This window comes from Heterodontus francisci, chromosome 7 (assembly GCF_036365525.1).
Source record: "Heterodontus francisci isolate sHetFra1 chromosome 7, sHetFra1.hap1, whole genome shotgun sequence".
Lineage (NCBI taxonomy): Eukaryota > Metazoa > Chordata > Chondrichthyes > Heterodontiformes > Heterodontidae > Heterodontus > Heterodontus francisci.
This window is the reverse complement of record NC_090377.1, coordinates 67,053,878-67,078,062: the sequence shown is the minus strand read 5'-3', so window position 1 is coordinate 67,078,062 and position 24,185 is coordinate 67,053,878. Positions and strand designations below refer to the sequence as shown.

At 42.3% G+C, this 24,185-nt stretch overlaps 1 protein-coding gene across 10 annotated transcripts in view; it reads left to right on the top strand.

Moving 5' to 3' along the window:
• LOC137372031 (myosin light chain kinase, smooth muscle-like) overlaps positions 1-24,185 on the top strand; it is a 433,121-nt gene that overhangs the window by 165,220 nt on the left and 243,716 nt on the right. For all 10 annotated transcript variants that reach the window (XM_068035330.1, XM_068035322.1, XM_068035326.1 and 7 more), the window contains 2 exons: positions 1,834-1,882; positions 11,772-11,934. In XM_068035330.1, the coding sequence (XP_067891431.1) occupies positions 1,834-1,882; positions 11,772-11,934 (212 nt within the window). The remainder of the gene's footprint in view (positions 1-1,833; positions 1,883-11,771; positions 11,935-24,185) is intronic.

Genomic DNA, 24,185 nt, shown 5'->3' with positions numbered 1-24,185 from the left:
ACTTCATCAAAGGGTAAAACATTGATAATGTAGTTTTGCAAACTGTCACAAAAGCTACCAAAGTGTAATAGTTGATAAGATGGTTTTATGCTGATAGTTCTAAACCAGTCAACTGGATTTCTGACAAAGCTAAGCAAGCCCAAAAGCTGAATTATAATCTTCAAACAGACTAATGAGAAATTGACCATCACGAAGCTCACAGTTTGGCTTTCTTAGGAATCAAAGAGGATGGACCTTACCTAGAAATTAGTAGTTATACAACCTTTCTTAGGAATCAAAGAGGATGGACCTTACCTAGAAATTAACAATTATACAGCATTATTTGGGAAATAAATGGGGATGAACTTACTTACTTACTAATTGAGGTAACACCCTCATACATAATAAATTAGTTATGCAACTTGAGAAACAGTATAAATATCGGAAGCGTACATTGAATCTTTAGATTAGTTGGACTTGGCTCCAACGTCTCTTATGATAAAGGTACAACTATTGGAGTGAGGCATGATAGTTTTCTCCTTAACTGGGACAGAGTTATCTCGTTTACTCTATAGTCTTCTACTCGGGGATTTAAGGCAAATGTTACTTTAATAATTGTAACAATATTTAGATTTAAAAATTGGATTCTCTACTAAAAACAAGATTGTACTTTCTATCTTTTCCTAGAACTATTAATGTTGCGATTGACTGTCTTACCAACTGTGATTTCAATATTCAGTTCTTTAATAAACGTCTATATAAATTAGAATTTATATTGTCACACATAGTCTCCTGTAATGCTAACTCATGAACCCATCTCCGTACACCGTTTGATGGGGAGATACATTACTGAGGAGAGATTCCCGGACCCTGATAATATCCGGGTTATTATAATCTGGCTGAAACTTTTTAAAAAGGCTACTGGAGGATGGTAATATTCTCAGCTGGTTCCTTTCCTTTGGGGAGAGTTCGATCAATCCTTCAGACCCATTCAAGTGTCTTTCTCAACCTTAAGTTGAGAGTGATCATCTGAGAAGTACACCTGATTCCAGGATAGCCCCCAAAAAAAGCCTAGGATTATAATCCACTACAACTTCCCTTAGTATCAGTAGGTTTTTTCTATTTCCCTTTGTTACTTATCACTGTCCAGCAACACTCAATGATTATTTCACATGGGCATGATTTAGATCTGACCTCCTGCAGCAGGAAATGGTGTGCAGGACAAACACACTTCCAAATTAATATTTAAATGAAACAGTTGCTTCCACCTTCAGTTATCCCATCACCCAGCAATGACATCAGGACGCAAAGTGGACAGAATTCTAGTGGAACAGATCTCCTACCATTTTCCACTCTTGGTCACCCAATTTCTTTTGTAACTAAGGGCAGCTGGCAACAGAAGCTTGAGATCTACTATGTCAAAATAGTAATTCAAATGCATTATTTTCTGTATTTATTCTAATTAATGTATTTTTTGTAGTTAGAGTAAGAGTTTGCTGATGCATTGATTTTTCATCTTCACTATGACACTAGAATTTTTTGATTAAGTTTGCAAAAGAACGTTTGGCTTAATATTGATGAACCAATATCATCATTTCTGTAGAAACGGATATTGGGTGACATGCAGCAAACCCACACAAAACTTCATGCATATTTATGTGTTTGGTCCAGCATATGGGTGCATTGGCAACTCATACATCCCATGCCTCAGTATGCCTCAACCTGTTAGTAGCATATGATAGGAATGTGTGACTCCACAGACTGTCATTGTGTAAAGTAACACACAACCAAGTGCTCAGAAAACCTTACTTTTGCAAATATGAACTTTATGAATTGTACTTTTTTATATTACAGAGGATACTGGCAGCAAATACGGGTGGCCTTCAAACACCAGCACTTCCAGGTAATATGCTTATTTAATAACATGTCAATTAATTTTTTTGCAATAAAGTTGGATGTAGAAGTTTGGAAATTGATCTCAACCCTACCCACCTGGCAGAAACCATGTGAATAGGCACTCAAGATCCCCCAGTCCATTTACCATACTTGAGCCAGCGAGAGCTGATGAGCCATGATTTCTACCTAGTCCATTGAGCAGGTGGCAAAGATATCATGCAATTTCTCCCGATACATCTAACTGCTGTAGTCTAACAGAACAGTAACCTCTTTACATCGTACACCTTCCATTATTTTTTCCAGTCATTTAATCCTTTGCTCATAACAGCCATAGTCATGGTTTACAAGCTACTTATGGATGAAGAAGGCCATTCAGCTCATCAATTCAGAATGAACCTAAGGCCTACTCATCGCAGTTCAATCAGTTATTAAGTGATTCCAGGATTTTCACCTCCACTACTCAATCAGGGAATCCATTCAATGTATTGTGTGAAGAAAACAATTCCTCATTTCAATTAGAAATTTGTCTTTTACAAACGGAAACCTGTCCTACTCTTGCAATTTTATTTAAAGTAATCTTCCAGGCTTAACTTTTCCATAGTATTTACAGTCTTCTAGACGTATATAAGATAACCCATCAAACACCTCCTTTGAAGGCTGAAGAACCCACGTTTCTTTATTTCCTTGTAACTGAGACCTCTAAACTTGAAGACCATCCTTGTGACTTTGTTTGCATTGCCTCCTAGGCTTGAATGCCTCCCTCGTGTCTCAGTGACCAGGAATGTACACAGTACTCAAGGTGTAGTCTGAACAGATCACTGCATAGTTTGAACATGATTTGACTTGTATTCTACTGTACTGGCTATATAGCTTAGGATTCTATTGACTTTGTTGCTTGCTGCTGTACATTGGTTGCTCATTTTGAGCATTGTGTCTACTAAGACTCCTGTAAGCTTTGTTCGTAGCTATTTCATACCTCTGTCACTCATTTTTCCTCCCTTTGTGTAATGCTTTCCAGTTGTTTGTGTTTAATTTAATCTCCAATTTTTCTGCACATTTACACATCTTGTGCAGTACATTCTGTAATTTCTGAGCTGCTGCTTCCAGTTACATTGCCCGCCCCAGTTTGGTATCTCCTGGAAATTTGGAAAATTGCGTTTCTGAGACCAAGTCATTCATGTAAATTTGTAATGATCCCTTGGGCACCCCATTAAGTACTTCCTTGCAACTTGACAGAACTCTTCTAACCAATATTTTATGCTGTTCACCCAATTTCTTATCTATAACCAGGAGTTACCCTGAATCTCCATAGTTTAGCGCTTAGTTAACAGCCTTTGGTATGCAACTTTGTCGAGTACCTTCTTGAAGTCCAGTGAAGACCATGCCAGGGTTTACCACAATCCACTTGGGATGTCATTTCTTCTAAGAGTTCCAGGAAGTTGGTCAGGCAGGATTTTCCTCTTCTGAATACGAACAAACGAACATACAAATTAGGAGCAGAATCAACCCCTCGAGCCTGCTCCGCCATTCAATAAGTCCATGGCTGAACTGTTTACTCCGCATTTCCACCTACCCCAATAACCTTTCGTCCCTTTGTTTATCAAGAATCTATTTACCTCTGCCTTAAAAAATATTCAAAGACTCTGCTTCCACCGTCTTTTGAGGAAGAGAATTCCAAAGACTCGCGACCCTCTGAGAGAAAAGATTTCTCCTCATCTCTGTCTTAAATGGGCGAGAGCGAGAGAGAGAGCGTGCGCGAGAGAGAGAGCACGTGCGAGAGAAAGAGCGCGCGAGAGCGAGAGAGAGCGCGTGCGAGAGCGAGAGAGTTTACTCCACATTTCCACCTACCCCAATAACCTTTCGTCCCTTTGCTTATCAAGAATCTATTTACCTCTGCCTTAAAAATATTCAAAGACTCTGCTTCCACCACGTTTTGAGGAAGAGAATTCCAAAGACTCGCGACCCTCTGAGAGAAATAATTTCTCCTCATCTCTGTCTTAAATGGGTGACCCCTTATTTTTAAACTGTGACCCCTACTTCTAGATTCTCCCACAAGGGGAAACATCCTTTTCAAATCCACCCTGTTAAGACCCATCAGGATCTTATATGTTTCAATCAAGTCGCCTCTTACTCTTCTAAATTCCAGTGGATACAAGCCTAGCCTGTCCAATCTTGCCTCATAAGACAGTCTGCCCATTCAAGGTATTGGTCTAATAAACCTTCTCTGTACTGCCTCCAATGCATTTACATCCTTCCTTAAATAAGGAGACCAGTACTGTACACAGTACTCCAGATGTGGTCTCACCAATGCCCTGTATAGCTGAAGCATAATCTCCCTACTTTTGTATTCAATTCCCCTCACGATAAACCATAACATTCTATTAGCTTTCCTAATTACGTGCTGTACCTGCATACTAACCATTTGCGATTCACGCACTAGGACGCCTAGATCCCTCTGCATCTCAGAGCTCTGCAATCTCCCACCATTTAGATAATATGCATTTTTTAAATTCTTCCTGCCAAAGTGAACAATTTCCTACTTTCCCACATTATACTCTATTTGCCAGATGTTTGCCCACTCACTTAACCTATCTATATCCCTTTGTAGTGCCCTTATGTCCTCTTCACAACTTACTTTCCTACCTATCTTTGTGCCATCAGCAAATTTAGCAACCATACCTTCGGTCCCTCTCATCTAAGTCATTTATATAAACTGTAAAAAGTTGAGGCTCCAGCACAGATCCCTGTTGCACACTGCTCATTATATCTTGCCAACCAGAAAATGATCCATTTATGCCAACTCTCTGTTTCCTGTTAGCTAGCTAATCTTCTTTCCATGCCAATATTTTACCCTTACACCGTGAGCTTTTATTTTCTGCAATAACATTTGATGTGGTACCTTACCAAATTCCTTCTGGAAATCTACGTATAATACATACACTGGTTCCCCTTTATCCATAGAACATGTTACTTCTTCAAAGAACTCCAATAAATTGGTTAAACACGATTTCCCTTTCACAAAATCATGTTGACTCTGCATGATTACCTTGAATTTTTCTAAATGCCCTGCTATAATATCTTTAATAATAGCTTCTAACATTTTCCCTAAGACAGAAGTTAAGCTAACTGGCCTGTAGTTTCCTGCTTTCTGTCTCACTCCATTTTTGAATAAAGGAGTTACTTTCGTAATTTTCCAATCTAATGGAACCTTCCCCAAATCTAGGGAATTTTGGAAGATTAAAATGAATGCATCAACTATCTCACTAGCCACTTTTTTTAATACCCGAGGATGAAGTCCATCAGGACCCAGGGACTTGTCAGCCTGCAGCTCCAACAATTTGTTCAATACCACTTCCCTGGTGATTGTAATTTTCTTGAGTTCCTCCCTCCCTTCCATTTCCTGACTTACAGCGAATTCTGGGATGTTACTTGTATCCTCAATAGTGAAGACCGATGCAAAATACCTGTTCAATTCATCTGCCATCTCCTTATTATCCATTATTAATTCCCCAGACTCATTTTCTATAGGACCAATGCTCACTTTTTTTTAAGTATCTATAGAAACTCTTACTATTTGTTTTTATATTTCTAGCTAGCTTTTTCTTGTACTCTAATTTTATCTTCCTTATAAATCTTTTAGTCATTCTTTGCTTTTTTTATATTCTGTCCAATCTTTAGACCTGCCTCCCATCTTTGCACGATTAGATGCTTTTTCTTGAAGTTTGATACTATCTTTAACTGTTTTAGTTAACCATGGATGGTGGGTCCCACCCTTGGAATTTTTCTTTCTTGTTGAAATGTATCTATTCTGTATATTCTGAAATATCCCTTTAAATATCTGCCACTGCATCGCTATTGACCTGTCCCTTAACCTGATTTACCAGTTCACTTTAGCTAGCTCTGCTTTCATGCCCTCATAATTGCCCTTATTTAAGTTTAAAATACTAGTCTTGGATCCACTCTTCTCTCCCTCAAGCTGAATGTAAAATTCAATCATATTATGATCGCTGCTACTTAGGGGCGCCTTAATATGAGGTCATTAATTAATCCTATCTCATTGCACAATACCAGGTCTAGTATAGCCTACTCTCTGGTTGGCTCTAGAAGGTACTGTTCCAAGAAATTATCTCAAAAACATTCCATGTACTCCTCATCTAGGCTATCTCTGCCCATCTGATTTTTCCAGTCGATATGTAGGTTAAAATTCCCCATAATTCTCACTGTAACTTTCTGAAAAGATGTCATTATTTCTTCTTTTATACCCCGTCCTACAGTGTGATTAATGTTAGATGGCCTGTACACCACTCCCACCAGTGACTTCTTGCGTTTATGATTTCTCATCTCTACCCAAAATGCTTCTACATCCTGGTTTCCTGAACTGAGGTCATCCCTCGCTATTGCGCTAATATCATCATTAATTAATAGAGCTACCCCTCCACCTTTTCCTAGCTTCCTATCCTTCCTAAATGCCATGTACCCTTCAATATTCAGGACCCAATCTATGCCATCCTGCAGCCATGTCTTTGTAATGGCTATTTGCGTTCTCAGTTCATCTGTTTTGTTTCGAATGCCACGTGCATTCAGATACAGAACCTTTAGTTTTGTTCTCTTATTATTTTTGTAACCTCTAGCCTTATCTGTTGATCTATTCTTAGAATTGTACGCTCTGTCCCTTCCTGTCACAGTGTGTTTATCATTTTCCATATTAATACCTCTCTATTTTGCCTTGTCTCAACTCCTTGATTTATCATATCTTCCCAAATTTGATCCCTTGCCCCCACTATTCAGTTCAAAACCCTCTCTACTTCCCTAGTTATGCAGCTCACTAGAACACCAGCCCCAGCACGGTTCAGGTGTATACCGTCCCAACGGTACAGCCACCACTTTCCCCAGTACTGGTACCAGTGCCCCATGAACTGGAACCCATTTCTACCACACCAGGGATTATTACCTCTGAGGTTCTGCTTCTTAATTTGATGCCTAGTTCCTCATACTGACTATGCAGAACCTATTTTCTTGTCCTGCCTATGTCATTGGTACCTACATGGACCATGACTACTGGATTCTCCGCCCCCCACTGTAAGTTCCTCTCCAGCCCTGAGCAGATGTCCCGAACCCTGGCACTGGGCAGGCAACACAACCGTCTGGACTGTCGCTCTTTGCTGCAGAGAACCGTGTCAATCCCCCTAACTATACTGTCCCCTACTACCACTACATTCCTTTTTCCTCCCCACATTTGAATGGCTTCCTGTACCATGGTGCCATGATCAGGTTGCTCATCCATCTTGCAGCCCCCACCCTCATCCAAACCTCAAACCTGTAGGACAATCGCAAAGGCTGAGGCACTTGCACTCCTGCCTTCTGGGTCCCCTTACCTGCCTCAGCTGTAGCCATACTCTCCTGTCACTGACCACTGACCAAATCAGAAGACCCTATCCTAAGGGGTGTGACCGCCTCCTGGTACAAAATGTCCAGGTAACTTTCCCCCTTCCTGATGTGTCGCAGTGTCTGCAGCTTGGACTCCCGTTCAATGACTCTGAGCCGAAGCTCTTCGAGCCACAAACGCTTAGCAAAGACGTGTTTGCCCTGAATCACTCTGGCATCTAGGAGCTCCCACATGCTGCAGCAATGACACATCACCTGTCCTGCCATCCTTAATGTGTTTTAATTAACTACTTAATTATTTTATTCAATTATTTATTTTATTTTCCTTTTTTAAATATATTTTATTAAGCTTATCATTAGTTCCTTTACTATTTTAAACATTAGGATTAGACTAGACCTTAACCACTTACCAGATACTCACCAAGCAGTTAGCTTCTTCTCCAACCAATCACCTACCTGCTTGCCTATGATGTCACACCTGATTTTCTTGAATGATCTCGTTCCACTGAACAGAGAATCTGATAGCATAGAGGATAGGATAGGATAAAGGTTTGGATAAAGGATAGGCTAGGATAGAGGATAGGATAGAGGATAGGATAGCCTCTCCCAGCACTCCGCGCTCTTTTCAATGAAGCCTGTCCCAGCATTCCGCGCTCTTTTCAATGAAGCCTCTCCCACACTCCATGCCCTTTTCAATAAATCCACATTAACTGCTGCTAATTAAATTATTATTGTACAGATTATCTTCAATTTTAAACTGTAATCAATCCCATTATTTTACATAAGTTTGAAATAGGACGACTGGGTCATCCCTTTTACATATGGGCATTATGTTGACCTGTTTCCAATCTGCTTGTATTTCTCCAGTGTCCAGGAACTCCAGAATAATGATTGTCAACACTTAACTTCTTCTATATTTTCCTTTAGGCCCTTTGAATAAAAAAAACCTCTGTCCCTGGGGATTTATTGATTTTCAGCCTTTTTAGTCTGTCTAGAACTTCTATCTCCATTACATCAAAGTCATGATTTTACCTGGATTAACTCTCACCTGAGAAGGATAAGGTACTCATGCCTTCCCTTGTGAATAACTGAAAGGGAAGTAATCATTCAGAATGTTTACTATCCTGTGTTCATATTCTATTTTAAGCCAGTTTGCATCATTTATGATTCTCACCTCTTCTCTAACTGCCATCTTACAATTGAAATACTGAAAGAATTTCTCACTGTTATATTTTGTATCTACAGTTATGTTGTTTTCTGGTTCTTTCATTACTCCTTTGATCATCCTTTTAACTTGGTTCTGTGTGTTTTCATAGTTACTCAGTGATCCCGTTTCCTTTTCTCCCTGCAAAATTTTTAGAGGTATGTTTTCTATTCTTTATTTTATTAAGAATTTGTTTATTAGTCCACTTTGAGCCACACTTATGTTGTCTGAGCTTGCTGATACATGCACACTCAATACTCTGGGGCTGAATTTCCACAAGGGTTCTCCGGCCTATTACTGTAATGTCGGCAGAAGAACTGCAGAAAGCCCAGAAAAACGGCACCAAGGATGGTGAAGAGAAAGAGCTAGGTATTGCTAGCATACACACAGGATGATTCCATGGCAATGAAAGATTTTGCTAATGGCTTGCATTTGATGGAAAAGAAGGGATCCAAATATGGAATCTTGAGTCATATCTGAGGTAACCATGTAGAGCAGGACGAGAAGCTATTGCAGGAAATGTGCTGGCCATATTGGGACAGGTAGTAGTGGAACCAAACAAAAGCAGTACCATGGAACAAATGAGGGTCATGTTATTGAAGTGATTCACAGAGGAAAGATGGTGGAGGATGAACCAAGTTGAGTACGGTAGAGTCATTGAGAAAGACTCAATGGCAAATGGCAGAAGGCACTTGAACTCCCATTTGGTGGGGGAAGGCCCAATGATGAGCACCTCTCCTTATCCTCAGTTCTCAAATTTTTACCTGATTTTATGCCTCAGGCTTTTGTAGGCAGATCTTCGGGTATCTTTTATTCCTTCAAAGTTGCTTCAATGGTTATCCTGCTGCTTCAATAGGATATCTTTCTTCCCCTGCCAGAGGTGGGCTCCTCTTACTGATTGGATTCTCACCTTGAATAATGAATAAGGCTCAACCCTTGAAATTTGAAACACTGGGCTCAAGCCAGCAAGCAGAAATCTTGCCTTCTGTGCCTGGAGGAGGTTGGGGGAAATCCAGTCCAGCAGATTTTCTCATTTTGATTAGCTCCATTTTGAAAAAGATAATTTTCATGAGGAAAACTATAGGCCAGATTGCTGGTTGTCTATTAAGTCTCACATAATAATGATTCACAGAATTTAAATGTTCCAAATAATAGGAACTAAGTGCAAATTTTCACTCATACCTCAAACTATTTAGGCAATGGCTTAAGTATTAATTATTGAAGCAGTTAATATTTCATCCAATACAAAAGCAAACCAGGCTTGTATTTACATTTTACATGTTAAAGATGGCGCATTTGTCAACAGTGATAACTGCCTCTAAAGTCTATCATCAGACTATATGGGGCTGAATTTTAGTTCCAGGGTCCCGATCCCAATGCTGGGCTGAATTTCGGGTCGGGAACCCGGAGGTGCCCGTGGTGGGAACTTAGAGGAGATTTTCGAGGAGGCAGCCAATTAAGAGGCTCTGGGCGGCCAGCAGCCTCACAGGAAGAAGTGGGCATGGCTGCTGTAGGTGGGGACCTCAAGGTGGAGGTGCCCTCTGAAGACTTGTAACTGGTACAAAATATACTGTGGCCGCAGCTGCCATCATTGCAGAGAGGGAACCAGATGGTGTACGAAGAGTGCCCTCAATTGGCACTTTAATTAGCCTAATTGTCTGCCCACTTGAAAATAGGCCAGAGGTGGGAACATGCTGGCAGAACAGCACACCAGCTGGTAGCAAGAATTTGCTGGCACGCCCGCTTCCAAACCCGTCTCCACCTCGAGATGAAGATTCTGCCCGTGGTATTTGCACAAACATTCAAATCTAGTATTTTCACAGCCACTGCACAAACCTTTTAAATTGGAGACCAAGCGTGGAATTTTATGCTGGCAGTAGGGGTCTCGACGTCGGGAGAAACCAATGCCAAGATCCCCACATCACCTCTTGCACGGATGGCCCACCAAAATTGGTGCCATTCAGGCACTTGATAATGCAGGCCTTCCGTAGGATTTAGGACCCATCGCAGGAAGACCTGCTGGCAGCTGCAGTGCAATTGCGGAGGCAGTGGCTGCTGCTGTAGCTGCAGCGACCAGACACTGAGGAGCGGCGCTGGAACCAGGCTTAAGGTAGGTCAGGACAGGAGGGGTCTCAGGGGATGGGGGTCGTGGGCGGGGTAGGGGGTTGGCAGCAAGGGCGGGGGTTGATCCTCAGCGGGCCACCCCCACTTTCCAATGCCGGATCCCTCGTGCAAGCACTAAGTGCCTTTGAATGAGGGACCCCCCCTCCCTCCCGCAGCCGGGAAGCAGCCTGCGCGGTTTTTCGTGCTGGCTTACCGTGCAGTGACAGGACAGCCCGCCGCATGGATAATTGCGACTGTGGTGGGAAGACGACCACAATTCGGGATTAATTACCCAGTTAAGGCCCTCAGTTGGTGGCAGGGCTGGAAGACTGTTCACAGTCCTACCTGCCCTGGACTAAGTTTCGGTGAAGGTGGGATGGTGGCAGGGTCCCCGATTTTATGCTCTCCCAGCCTCCAAACCCACCGAGGGGGACAGCATAAAATTCCACCCCAAGTTTAACATCAATATAGGATAGTGACACAAGTGGGACTTCTTTTGCTACTGCTGTGCAGATCCTGGCAAAGAAATTTAACCATTTTTAGAAACCCTTGCTTTGTCTCGAACTTTTTCAGATAATTTCCTCAGCAGATTTATTTATAGTTTTGTTTTAAGCACTAATGGGCCAGCTTTTGTCTTGCTGCTGCCCATTTATGCTTATAAATGGTCTATTAATGGGATCAAAATTGTACAAAAAGTTGCAGACATATGGCTGAAAAGCCTCCCATTCCACTTTTGGCTGTCTATTTAAAAAAGATCCAGCCAACAAATTGATTTGCCCATCTGGTGTGCGGAATGGATGCCCTGATTGACCTGCAGTCTACATCAAAATCGACCCCTCAATATCCTGCAGCTATTTTAGGATATGATATTTCCTGAGACGAGCAAAATACTGAATATTTTAAACAGCTGATTAAGACACTTATCTGTTTCTCAATTCCTTAATACTTGTGATAACATTGGGCTTTCCAAATTCACCACAGTGCACTTTTGCTACTCAAAGAAACAATTCTGAAACAAAATACCTATCATAAATATTATCTACATTGCTGCAGAAAACATTTCTATCATCACAAAAGTTTTGCAACTTGGGTCTTAGCCATGGTTGGACAATGTCCCTATTTTACTTCAGAGTTCCAATAATTTTCTTTATAAAGTTCTAACTTGTAAAAGTATTTAAAATGGTTTTCTTTCTTTTCTTTGTAGTCGATATTCTGTTCCATCAATTGAAAACCGACCCAGTATTTGGGGTGAAAGCCCACCAAAGTTTGTTACTAAACCAACACGACTGATTGTCAAAGAAGGGCAGAATGGCAAATTCTCCTGTAAGATAACAGGCAGGCCTCATCCTCAAGTAATTTGGCTGAAGGTAAAACAGGTTTGATCTCCCGTATTGTGAAACAATGCTTTTAAAGAAATAAAATGTGTTAACTGAATAATGTTTTAAAAAGTTTGTTGCTTTAAATTTCTTCTGACATCTCTGCCCAATCTATTAACCTATGTGTATATTCTTGAAATAAAAACAAGAAATGCTGGAAATACTCAGCAGGTCTGGCAGCATCTGTAACGAGAGAAGCAGAGTTAACGTTTCAGGTCAGTGACCCTTCTTCAGAACTGGCAAATATTAGAAATGTGAAAGGTTATAAGCAAGTAAAGCGGGGGTGCGGCAAAAGATAACAAAGGAGAAGGTGTAGCTAGGACAAGGTCACAGAATACCTGACCAGAAGGTCATGGAGCAAAGGCAAACAGTATGTTAATGGTGTGTTGAAAGACAAATCATTAGTACATATAGGGTGTTAACGGACTGAAAATTGAACAGCAGCAAGTACAAACATGAAAAAAACAGTGGGTAAGCAAACTGAACAAACTAAGATGAAACGAAGTAAAATAGACACATAAAAAAAAAGAAAAAATAACTAAAAATAAAAGTAAAATGGGGGGCCCGTCATGCTCTGAAATTATTGAACTCAATGTTCAGTCCGGCAGGCTGTAGTGTGCCTAATCGGTAAATGAGATGCTGTCCCTCGAGCTTGCGTTGATGTTCACTGGAACACTGCAGCAATCCCAGGACAGAGATGTGAGCATGACAGCGGTGGGGGGGGGGGGGGAGTGTTGAAATGGCAAGCAACCGGAAGCTCGGGGTCCTGCTTGCGGACTGAGCGGAGGTGTTCCGCAAAGCGGTCACCCAGTCTGTGTTTGGTCTACCCAATGTAGAGGAGACCACATTGTGAGCAGCGAATACAGTATACTACATTGAAAGAAGTACAGGTAAATTGCTGCTTCACCTGAAAGGAGTGTTTGGGGCCTGGGATAGTAGGGAGAGAGGAGGTAAATGGGCAGGTATTACACCTCCTGCGATTGCAGGGGAAGGTGCCATGTGAAGGGGATGAGGTGGTGAGGGTAATGGAGGAGTGGACCAGGGTTTCGCGGAGGGAACAATCCCTTCGGAATGCTGACAGTGGAAGGGAGGGGAAGATGCGTTTGGTAGTGGCATCATGCTGGAGGTGGCGGAAATGTCGGAGGATGATCCTTCGGATATGGAGACTGATGGGGTGGAAAGTGAGGACAAGGGGAACCCTGTCGCGGTTCTGGGAGGGAGGGGAAGGGGTGAGGGTAGAGGTGCGGGAAATGGGCCGGACACGATTGAGGGCCCTGTCAACCACAGTGGGGGGGGGGGGAATCCTCAGTTGAGGAAAAAGGAAGACATATCAGAAGTGCTGTCATGGAAGGTAGCATCATCAGAGCAGATGCGTCGGAGGCGGAGAAACTGGGAGAATGGAATGGAATCCTTACAGGAGGTAGGGTGTGAAGAAGTGTAGTCGAGGTAGCTGTGGGAGTCGGTGGGCTTATAATGGATATTAGTAGACAGCCTATCCCCAGAGATGGAGACAGAGAAGTCGAGGACGGGAAGGGAAGTATCAGAGATGGACCATGTAAAGGTGAGAGAAGGGTGGAAACTAGAAGCAAAGTTGATAACGTTTTCCAGTTCGGGGCGGGAGCAGGAAACGGCACCGATATGTTCATCAGTGTACCGGAAAAAGAGTTGGGGGAGAGAGGCCTGAGTAGGACTGGAACAAGGACTGTTTGACAGATCCCACAAAAAGACAGACATAACTAGGACCCATGTGGGTACCCATAGCAACACCTTTTACTTGAAGGAAGTGAGTGAGTTCAATAATATCAGAGTATGACGGGCCCCCCATTTTACTTTTATTTTTAGTTATTTTTTCTTTTTTATATATTTTTTGTGTGTTTATTTTATTTTATTTCATCTTGGTTTGTTCAGTTTGCTTACCCACTTTTTTTTCATGTTTGTACTTGCTGCTGTTCAATTTCATTCCGTTAACACCCTATCTGTACTAATGCTTTGTCTTTCAACACACCATTAACATATTGTTTGCCTTTGCTCCATGACCTTCTGGTCAGCTATTCTGTGACCTTGTACTATCTACACCTTCTCCTTTGTTATCTTTTGCCCCACCCCCGCTTTACTCACTTTTTACCTTTCACATTTCTAATATTTGCCAGTTCTGAAGAAGGGTCACTGACCTGAAACGTTAACTCTGCTTCTCTCTCCACAGATGCTGCCAGACCTACTGAGTATTTCCAGCATTTCTTGTTTTTATTTCAGATTTCCAGCATCCGCAGTATTTTGCTTTTATTTTAGTGTATATTCCTGAAGTTGCTTACAGTCCTTTAGCTATCATTTATATTATCCCCTTGAAAAACCTTGCCTGGTAACTTATTGCACGATTACATTATCCTTTTGGTGATGCGTATAATCTGTCTGACTTATCTTCTTATTTATTGACTTCCTCGGCCGGGATTTTATCCTTGGCGGAGGGTAGCTGGCCACCGACTAAAAAGTTGGTGGCGAACCCGCTTCCACCTGGCCTGGGGATCCGACCTGTATTTCACAGGTCCCTGGGCTTTAATTAGTCTGAGGCGGGACTTCCACCCACTTGAGGTAGGAAGTCCTGCCGACTAGAGTTGCCGGGCAATCAGCGGGCTGGCATCTCTCAGTCCCAGCAGTGCCACTGGGAGCAGTGGCCACTGCTGGGACTGCAGCCGAGCCTACAGAAGAACCTGTCAGGAAGCCCCGGACCTAAGATAAGTTTTTGTTGCCTCTCCGGGGGTGATCGCTCAGGAAATTGGAGGACGGGGGGGAGGGGTGCGTGTCGTGTGTTGGGGGTAATTGGGGCAGCAGGGGCAGCCCTCTGTCGGGCACAGGGTGCCTGATCATGAGGGCCCCCCAGGCCGTCAGAAAGTCACCTGCTTTTGTCAGGCGGCTTTTCTCGAGTCTAGGACATTCACTTGTCATGCATAAAATCTGTGTGGAGGCAGGCAAAGCCCCTTAAGTGGCCATTTAAGGGCCTTGATTGGCCTGGGCGGGCAGGCCATTTTTCACCGCAGCCGCCCTGCCTAAATTGGCAACGGAGGCGGGAGTGGGTCGGGAAGGCCCCCGGAGCCTCCTGCTCCATTTTACACCACCCCACCTCCCCCCCCCCCCCCACCCCCGCCACCATCCCGCTCTTTTGGGGTGCGTAAAATTCAGCCCCTAGATTTTTAAATTAGTCTTTACTATTTAAATTTTTTCATTAACAATTTCATTGGATTGATTTTATTGATTTCCTTCATTAATTTGAAAACTTGAATTAGATCACAATGAACACTCTTTTTCAAAGAAAACCCCACCTTCCACACCTTTTATAGCCAGAATCATTGTTGCTTGCCTCCTTACCATCTCAAGCGCAGTAATACTGTTCCCATGTTTAGTTGCCCAGACTGCACAGAGAACTAATTAATGGCCTTTAGACCAACAATGCCTTAATTGACTTTTTTACTGAAGCTAATCAATCTGGTCATGATGTATTCAATATAACCCTAGATTGTGTTCCTGATCATCACACTGGCGCCACTTTTCTATTTTGCAAATACTAACTCTTGTGATTCCTTGTTAGCCTGTTACTTATTTTATACTTATCCATAAAGAACTGCCACTGCCTCCTTCTGCAACTTCTGATTGCCTAAAAGATCTAAATCCTTCTTAGTCATGAATTTTATCCATTCCATTTAATTTCCTGAAGAATATTTACATAATTTCTTCTTGTCCTTTCAAAGAAGTTAAATAAAAAGCAAATCTACAGATAATTTGTCTAACCTTACATCCTATATTATGTACCAGGCCATCTTCTCAAGAACCATCATGTTCCACATTGATTTCAATTATCTCTATCTGTAATTAACCTTCTAATCCTCAATCCATTCCTAACCAAAAATTCATTGTCTTTTAAAACAATTAACACAATATTCCATAATGCTGAGCGGAAAAAAAGCTTATAAAGGTTTTTTGTGAGTCCACATATGTTAGTGATTCCTGAGCTGAAGTAACAAGATCTGAAAATTGTTACAACCGTTCCTTTAAAAAGACCATGAAAAGAATTTTCTGTCTTTTACTGATTGTCTAACATTTCTGCCCTAATTACCCCTTAACAAACCTATCTTATCTTTTATCTTCTATTGCAAGCATAGCTAAATAAATTCTATAGCTCTATCTCGCTGCTATCTGAAAGTTGTCCTTGTATTGCTCCCTTTGTAATATTCATTTTAGTTATTGTTACCATTCAGGATTTCAGATTATGCTGCCACAGGAGATATTATTTTAATACATGTTAAAAGCATTTCTGTTGACTGAAATGTAGCTCCCAAAGAGTTAACGTTGCAGGACAGCAGAGTTGTCTGGGGTAGATTAGGTTTCAAGCTATGCATCTGACCAATTTCCTAGAAGCAATAAAAGATAGTTTAACATTCCATTGATCAAACTTATTGTTCCTTTGACATGTCTATTCATTTGAACTCAGCAGGGGTCGTTGCCAAGTTAGACTGGAGGATTTGATTGGTGGTAGGGTGGGGGTGGGGGGGGAAGGTGGAAAGGGAGATTTGGTTAATTAAAAGCTGACATGAGTTAGGCTTTTTTAAAAACCAAGAGAACTGTGGAAGCTTGAAAGCAGTCAGACACCAAAGGACAGCAATTAAATAATGAAGAGGGCAGTTATCTTTAAATCAAGTAAGGTGACCCACTGAAGTGGGGTAGCACAGTGTATTCATTGGGCTGTATTTGCAGTTAGGTGCGAGAACACAAATGCTCCATCCATCAATATCGGCGACCATGCTCTGGAAGTGGTTCAAGAGGTCACCTACCTAGGCTCAAATATTACCAGTAACATGTCTCTCGATGCAAAAATCAACAAGCGCATGGGAAAGGCGTCCGCTGTTATGTCCAGACTGGCCAAGAGGGTGTGGGAAAATGGCACACTGACACGGAACACAAAAATCCAAGTGTATCAAGCCTGTGTTCTCAGTACCTTGCTCTATGGCAGCGAGGCCTGGACAATGTTTGTCAGCCAAGGACGACGTTTCAACTCATTCCATCTTCGCTGCCTCCAGAGAATTCTTAGCATCAGGTGGCAGGACCGTATCTCCAATGCAGAAGTCCTCAAGACGGCCAACATCCCCAGCATATACACCCTACTGAGCCAGCGGCGCTTGAGATGGCTTGGCCATGTGAGCAGCATGGAAGATGACAGGATCCCCAAGGACGCATTGTACAGCGAGCTCTTCACTGGTATCAGGCCCACCGGCCGTCCGTGTCTCCGCTTTAAAGATGTCTGCAAACATGACATTGACCACAAGTCATGGGAGTCAGTTGCAGTGTTTGCCAGAGCTGGCGGACAGCCATATAGGCGGGGCTAAAGAGTGGCGAGTCGAAGAGATTTAGCAGTTGGCAGGAAAAAAGACAGAAGCGCAAGGAGAGAGCCAACTGTGCAACAGCCCCGACAACCAATTTTATCTGCGGCGCCTGTGGAAGAGTCTGTCACCCTAGAGTTGGCCTTTATAGCCACCCCGGGTGCTGCTCCACAAACCACTGACCACCTCTAGGTGCTTCCCCATTGTGTCTCGAGACAAGGAGGCCAAAGAAAAAAAGATTTGCAGTTAGCAGTGAACAAATGGCACAAGCCATTCATTACACTTGCATTTGCCCGTAGACTTTCTATGGGTTTTTGTACTGGAAATTCCTGTCTGCCAACTATTCAAAAAAAACATGGTGCTGAGCATCCAGGACCTGTGTGAATAGGGCGAGCAACGGTATTTCTTTAACCAATCAGACTGAAGAATTGTTAATAAGCAGCATTGAGTCTAAACCAGGAAGTGTCAGTTTGAATATTGGATTCAATATCAAATCAGGTACGGAAAGCGAAATAAAGAGAGGGAAAGAAAGATTGGATGAAGACAGAGAGAGGAATAAAAGATACAGAAAGAAAAAGTAAAACAAAAATCATTCCATTTTTAAACTTTTTAAAATCTCCAACAATAATTAAAATCTGAAGGAATGAGACTCCACATTTATATAAGGTAATCTTCAGTGCCAGAGAAGTTGTTGGCAGTAATTAAGACTTATCACACTTACAGTGAATGAACAAGCCCTAACTTTTTCTGGAGAGTTACCCGTATTTATGAGGTAAGTACAGCAACTCCATGCCGTTCTATGTATTTGAATGGTGAGTGTCTCAGTGAGGTAGTATAATTGTGCAGTTTAGGAGAAGCAAGACATTTCAGACTAACTTCGATTTCCATGTTTAACTGTGGATGTGTGGTCATCAAAAGCTTCTGTCCAAGATCCAAGTAAATAACAGTGAGTGGTGTTATCCTCACTAATATTTCTACCCCAAAATCCAGCCCATTATTTTTGGATTATTATGCAAATAATTTTGATGAAGATAAGTCCAACCAATCCTGTAACTTCAAGTTTAGGTGCAAGAAAGTAGCTTGATATTTTGTATCAAACCGTACCTCATCTAGTGATAACTTAGTTTACCTTCAGGGACATTGAGGAAATTCATGTGTTAAAGGCAAATGCTATTGTTATATCCCTGGGTTATAGTATTGTGTATGTAAATAGGGAATCGTCAACTCTCATAAGAGTAAAGTGCTCAGCTCATTTAAGGGAGCAGCTGACTACTAAACCTATAAAGTATCTACGGAAGACCTGAATTTGTAAGTTATCCTCTACTAACTTTTGGAAGACTGCTATTTTGTGTTACCATTTTGCTTCCTTATATTAAATATCTCTGTTTGACCTATTTTGCATTCTGCAAAACCTGGCAATGTAAAGGAGATTTGAGTTGGAGGAGGCACAGCAACAAGAAGAAGCATCATTAGATGAGGAAAAATTGGATGAAGACGAGGGATAGCTATAAAAGGAGGAACAGCACAACATATTGCAGCTAGAGATGCCAGGGAGCAGTTGATAGTGCAGCACTTTCAGTAATCTGCTCAATCCCCTGATTTGAAAAGTGACAAAAGTCCCTCTGCAACAATAGTTCTTTTGACCAATCACCAGTCCCTTGATTCTATATTATGCCAAGAATGAGGCACATTAATTTTGTTATGAACATTGATTTTAAACTGTTACTGGAATGAAGAAAGGACTTGTTAGACAGATCAGCCGTGGCTAGAAAAGATATTTGCATATTAACAGACGGTGATTGGAAGGATAAACGACCATTCCCTGACACATTCAACCCACAATAGACCTTGATCACCAGGTATTGTGTGTAAGAGGAGCGTTCCAGAGACTGCTAAGGTGATACAATCCAAGACGTGGTCAGACCAGTTAGTCGCATGACTAACTTGCTTGTCAACCTGGGTTTTTCTGAATTGTGCCAACAGTTTGAACTGAGAATGTCTGTTTGCTCTTGGACTGAGAAAATCTCTCCTGTCTGCTCCCATCTCTTTCTCACAAGCCTCTGAATCCACTGAAGGCACATGAACCCCCAGAGAGAAAAGTCTCCTAAAGCGAACAAGGTTTAAGAAGAATAATGGGCCTCAATGAAAAGCAAGATCTACCTACAATCGAGGACTCGACAGTGAGCTCGAAGAACCATAACACAAACTCTTCAGATATTGCCTTAAACCGTTCCACTTTATTTTACTTCTGCTCTTTTCTGTCTCTATTTGCATGTGTGTATCACGTATGCATGCAAGCGTGGGTGCGTCATGTATCCGTAGGCGCAACTGAATTAGAGTTTAAGTTTAATAAATTTCAACTTTTCTTCTTTAAACCTAAGAAAGCCTGTTTGTGCTAGTTTCTTTTCCTTATAATTGGAAAGCGGTGAACAAAGATTCACCAAGGGAGAGCTAAAAACATGGTGTGTTTAAAATTAAACCCGTTATGGTAAGACCAGGTAAGGCTGAAAGGGAACCCTAAACCTCTTTTTCATCTGGTCGTAACACTATATTATAATAAATATTGAACCCATTCACCAACCTGCAAATCAATGGGCTGAATTTTCACTGCCCATTGGAGATAAGCTGGGAGTTGAGAGGGCTGGCAAATATGGTGGGGAATGCATTGGGAGGGGAGCCTGACAACTTCTTGCAATCATGGCATAACCCCCCGATCGCTTCCTCAGGAAAACTTACATGTCTCAATGCCGAGGCACTCTCTTCCTCATGCTGCAGATTCAGCAGTGGCCACTGCTAGCGGTGGCACTGCCAATGCTGCTGAGCTGCTGGCTCTCTGATTGGGCTGACAGCTCTGGGGGGCAGGCTGTTGCCCTCAATTGGACCTGTTAATTGGTCACCATCAGCAAAATTCCGCCCTAGGGGCAAGTGCCTGCTTTTAGCTCCAGCGGCAGGACTTCTTGGGGCTGACAAAATTCAGCCCAACGAAAATCTGACAATGCGGACTAACAAGCTATAATAAAATGAAGTGATAGATTAAAGTCCCAAATGTGATAAAGATGTTGATTTTAATTTCAAGCACAATATTTTAGTGGATTCTTTGGCCACCCAAGTACCCAAACCATGGTAGTTTTCTTAAAAGGAGATCTAATGATTTTACTACTCCTGTGAGGTGCACCCAATGCCTTCAGCAGAGCTAAAGGAAGACTGCTGTTGCTCATGACTTCTGGGAGTTTGAACCTGAGAGAGTCCAACTGCAGACTGCAGCCTGAAAGACGACAACTCGTTTTGCTGCCATTATACCAATGCCACTCCCATGGGACTGTGGCTCATCACTTTCACTGATAAGTGGCAGAGCACACTGCAGAAGATGAGATCCATGTGGTCTACCAATTTCTCCAAAGTGGACATCTGTCTCTTCTGGGTGGAACTCAAAGTTTGCTTGGAAGCTGATTGAGCTTCTCCATACCTCCATCAACGAATCCACCCATGCTACGTTTATCTGCTGCTGAAATCCTCATCCATGCCTTTGTTATCTCTAGACTTGACTGTTTCAACGCAGACCTGGCCAGCCTCTCAAGATCTAACCTCCGCAAACTTGAGGTCATTCAAAACTCTGCTGCCCGTGTCCTAACTTACACCAAGTCCCACTCATGCATCTCTGTGCTTGCTGACCTGCATTGGCTCCCGGTTAAACAATGCCTCGATTTTTAAATTCTCATCCTTGTTTTCATGCCCCTCCATGGCCTTGCCCCTCCCTATCTCTGTGATCTCGTCCCTAAAATATCTGTACTGTGACAATTCTGGCCTCTCGAGCATTCCTGATTTTAATCACTCCACATTGGTGGCCATGCCTTCAGCTGCCAAGGCCCTCTGCTTTGAAATTCCCTCCCGAAATATCTCCGATTTGCCACCTCTCTACCTATAAGACATTCCTTAAAACCTACTTCTTTGACTAAACTTTTGGTCATCTGCCCTAATATCGCCTTATGTGTCAAATTTTGTTTGCTAATGACTGTAAAGCACCTTGGGACATTTTACTATCTCAAAGGCACTATATAAATGCAAATTGTTGTTGTTATGGTGCTGAAACTCCTGATATAACTGCTTATGTTAGGCAAGCAGTTTACTTCCCATAACTGGGCCCCTGATGTCCTCCTCCTCGTCCTTCTAAGCAAAGCTTGGAGATGAGCTCACCCTTTGGGAGTTGCTTATTAGACTGTCCCTGCCACCAATATCTGCTGCTGCTGACCAGTAATTTGCCATGTTCAGACCTCTCTATCTCATTCACCAAGCCAGTTGGGTTGCCAATCTTTGTGGCGGAGCTTGGAATTGACGGGATGCATGATGGAGCCTGTTCGGAAGGATTCTCCATTCTCAAACTGTCTTTCTATGGACTGCGACTGACATAGAAGAATCAGAAAAGGGACAAGAGTTAGGATGTCACTGAAAGGCTTGCCAGTAGCAGAAGACAGATATCACAATACAACTTCATGTTGTCAAGATGCCTGATTGTGTGTTTTTCTGAAGCTTATGAAGGGGTGTAAGCAATACTCAGACACCCTTTTCAGATAAGCCCATGGTCTCAAGATCTCCTATTCTGACAGCTCTGGATGGGGCACTTATTTTCAGTTCTTGCCGCAGCAGATCAGAGAGGTTCATGAGGTTGGCTGGTCTTCCCTCAGTCTTACACCATTCCCTTGTATTGTGCACCATTTTATCCTACAGAAAGAGAGTGTGTGAGTTATTGAGTGTCTCCTACAATGGAGAGTGCAAATGTGTGGGACTTCTGCTTGTTGAGAGGAGAAGAAGCGAAATGGAACCAGGATGACGAGGTATTAAATGGAAAGCATGTGTTTTGGGTACGAAGTAAGGAAGGAGACATGAAGGAAGTTGTTGATTCTGAAAAGGCTACCAAGTGAGAAGTGGCACTGAAAGGAGCAAGGAAGAGATGAATGTGTATTTGGAATGAAAGTTTGTATTATGTACCTTTGTAATCGGTGGTGAAGAATGTGATTGAGGCGATGGAATTGTTCAGAATGCTGGATTGTGGGGAAAGGACTGTTGCCATGTATAATTGACAGATACAGAGAAATGAAGAGCTGTACTCACCTTTGCTAAATTTAGCAGGTCATTGAAGTCCTACCTGCACTTCCAGATTCTGGGGTGATGCCCCCTGTAGCTGATAATCTCGGCTATCTCTCACAAGGCCTGGTGTCATCGTGTTTATGAACTTTCCTTCCACCTTCATTTCTTCTAATGAGAACTTCCAGGGAAGCTTCAGATAACTGTGAGGTTTGAGTGCAACTCATTATTAAGCAGTTGCTTCCTGCACCAATCCAACAAAAACATCGTAGAATCATAGAAAGTTTACGGCTCAGAACGAAGCCACTTGGCTTATCATGTCTCTGCGAGCTGAAAAATGATCCACCCATTCTAATCCAACCTTCCAGCATTTGGTCCGTCGCCCTGCAGATTACAGCGCTTGAGGTGCATATCCAAACTCCTATTCAATGAGTTGAGGGTTTCTGCCTTACAGGCAGTGTGTTCTTGACCCTGACCACCCTCTGGGTGAAAGACCTTTTCCTCATCTCCCCTCTCGTTTTTCTACCAATCACTTTAAATCTATGTCCCCTAGTCACTGACCTCTCTGCTAAGGTAAATACGCCCTTCACATCCACTCTATTCAGGCTCTCCCCTCAGCCTCCTCTGTTCCAAGGAGAACAACCCCAGCCTATCCAATCTTTCCTCTTAACTGCATTTTTCCAATCCTGGCAACATCCTCATAAATATCCTCTGTACCCTCTCTAGTGCAATTACATCTTTTCTGTAATGAGCTGACCAGAACTGCACACATTACTGAAGTTGTGGCCTAACTAATGATTTATACAGTTCCAGCATAACCTCCTTGTTCTTATATTCTATACCTTGGCTAATAAAGGAAAGGATTCCATTTGCCTTCTTAACCACCTTATCGTCCTGTCCTGCTACCTTCAGTGATCTGTGGACATTCACTCTAAGGTCCCTCATTTCCTCTACACTTCTCAGCCAAGAATGAATGCAACCTCACTTCAGGAGGTTCATTCTCACTTTAAATAGGCCTCTGCAAGTTAGCAGGTAATTGTGCACTGAAATTGGGTGGATTTCACATTACGTTAGTAAATTGAATGAGAAACCTGGCAGTCAAATTAAAATGAGACTTGGGAGTTAAAATAGCCTGGGTCTCAAATTTTCTGCAGCAAATGAGTTAGGCCCTACTCTCACTATCCACCTGCCAAAACCTACCCGAAGATAAAATCGGGGCCAAGGACATTTTCATGCATTGTTAATTGAAACGAATGTGAATCCAACTTTTGAATGGAATCTGGAAACAGAGAATGTAACTCATATTCTTTGCAATTAATTTGAAATATTGGTTAAATCTGGTGAAATGTAGATGGTTCTGAAGTTTACAAAGATAATTAAAGGGGGAGAAAAGTCTGAGGCAGTTGATCACTTTTTGTTCAAATAATTTCCAATTTTTTGGAGAAAAACATATGTGCACATAAATGTTGTTTGACTTTAAGCACCAATCCTCTGAGCTGGAAAAAAAGCCAGGAAGGCACAAGGTTTAATGTCAGCAATGGCTCCATTAAAAACAACAGGAGAACAACTTTAAGTCAACTCAAGAGCTGGATCAAGGTGGCTCATACTATTGAATCTAGACATTGTTACAACCGAGGCAGGAGTACACTGTCTTTTCTAGTTCCACTTCTCCACAGGTCACAACATATAGAGTCATAGAGTTATACAGCACAGAAACATGCCCTTCGGCGCATCGTGTCCATACCAGCCAGCAAGCACCTATCTATTCTAATCCCATTTTCCAGCACTTGG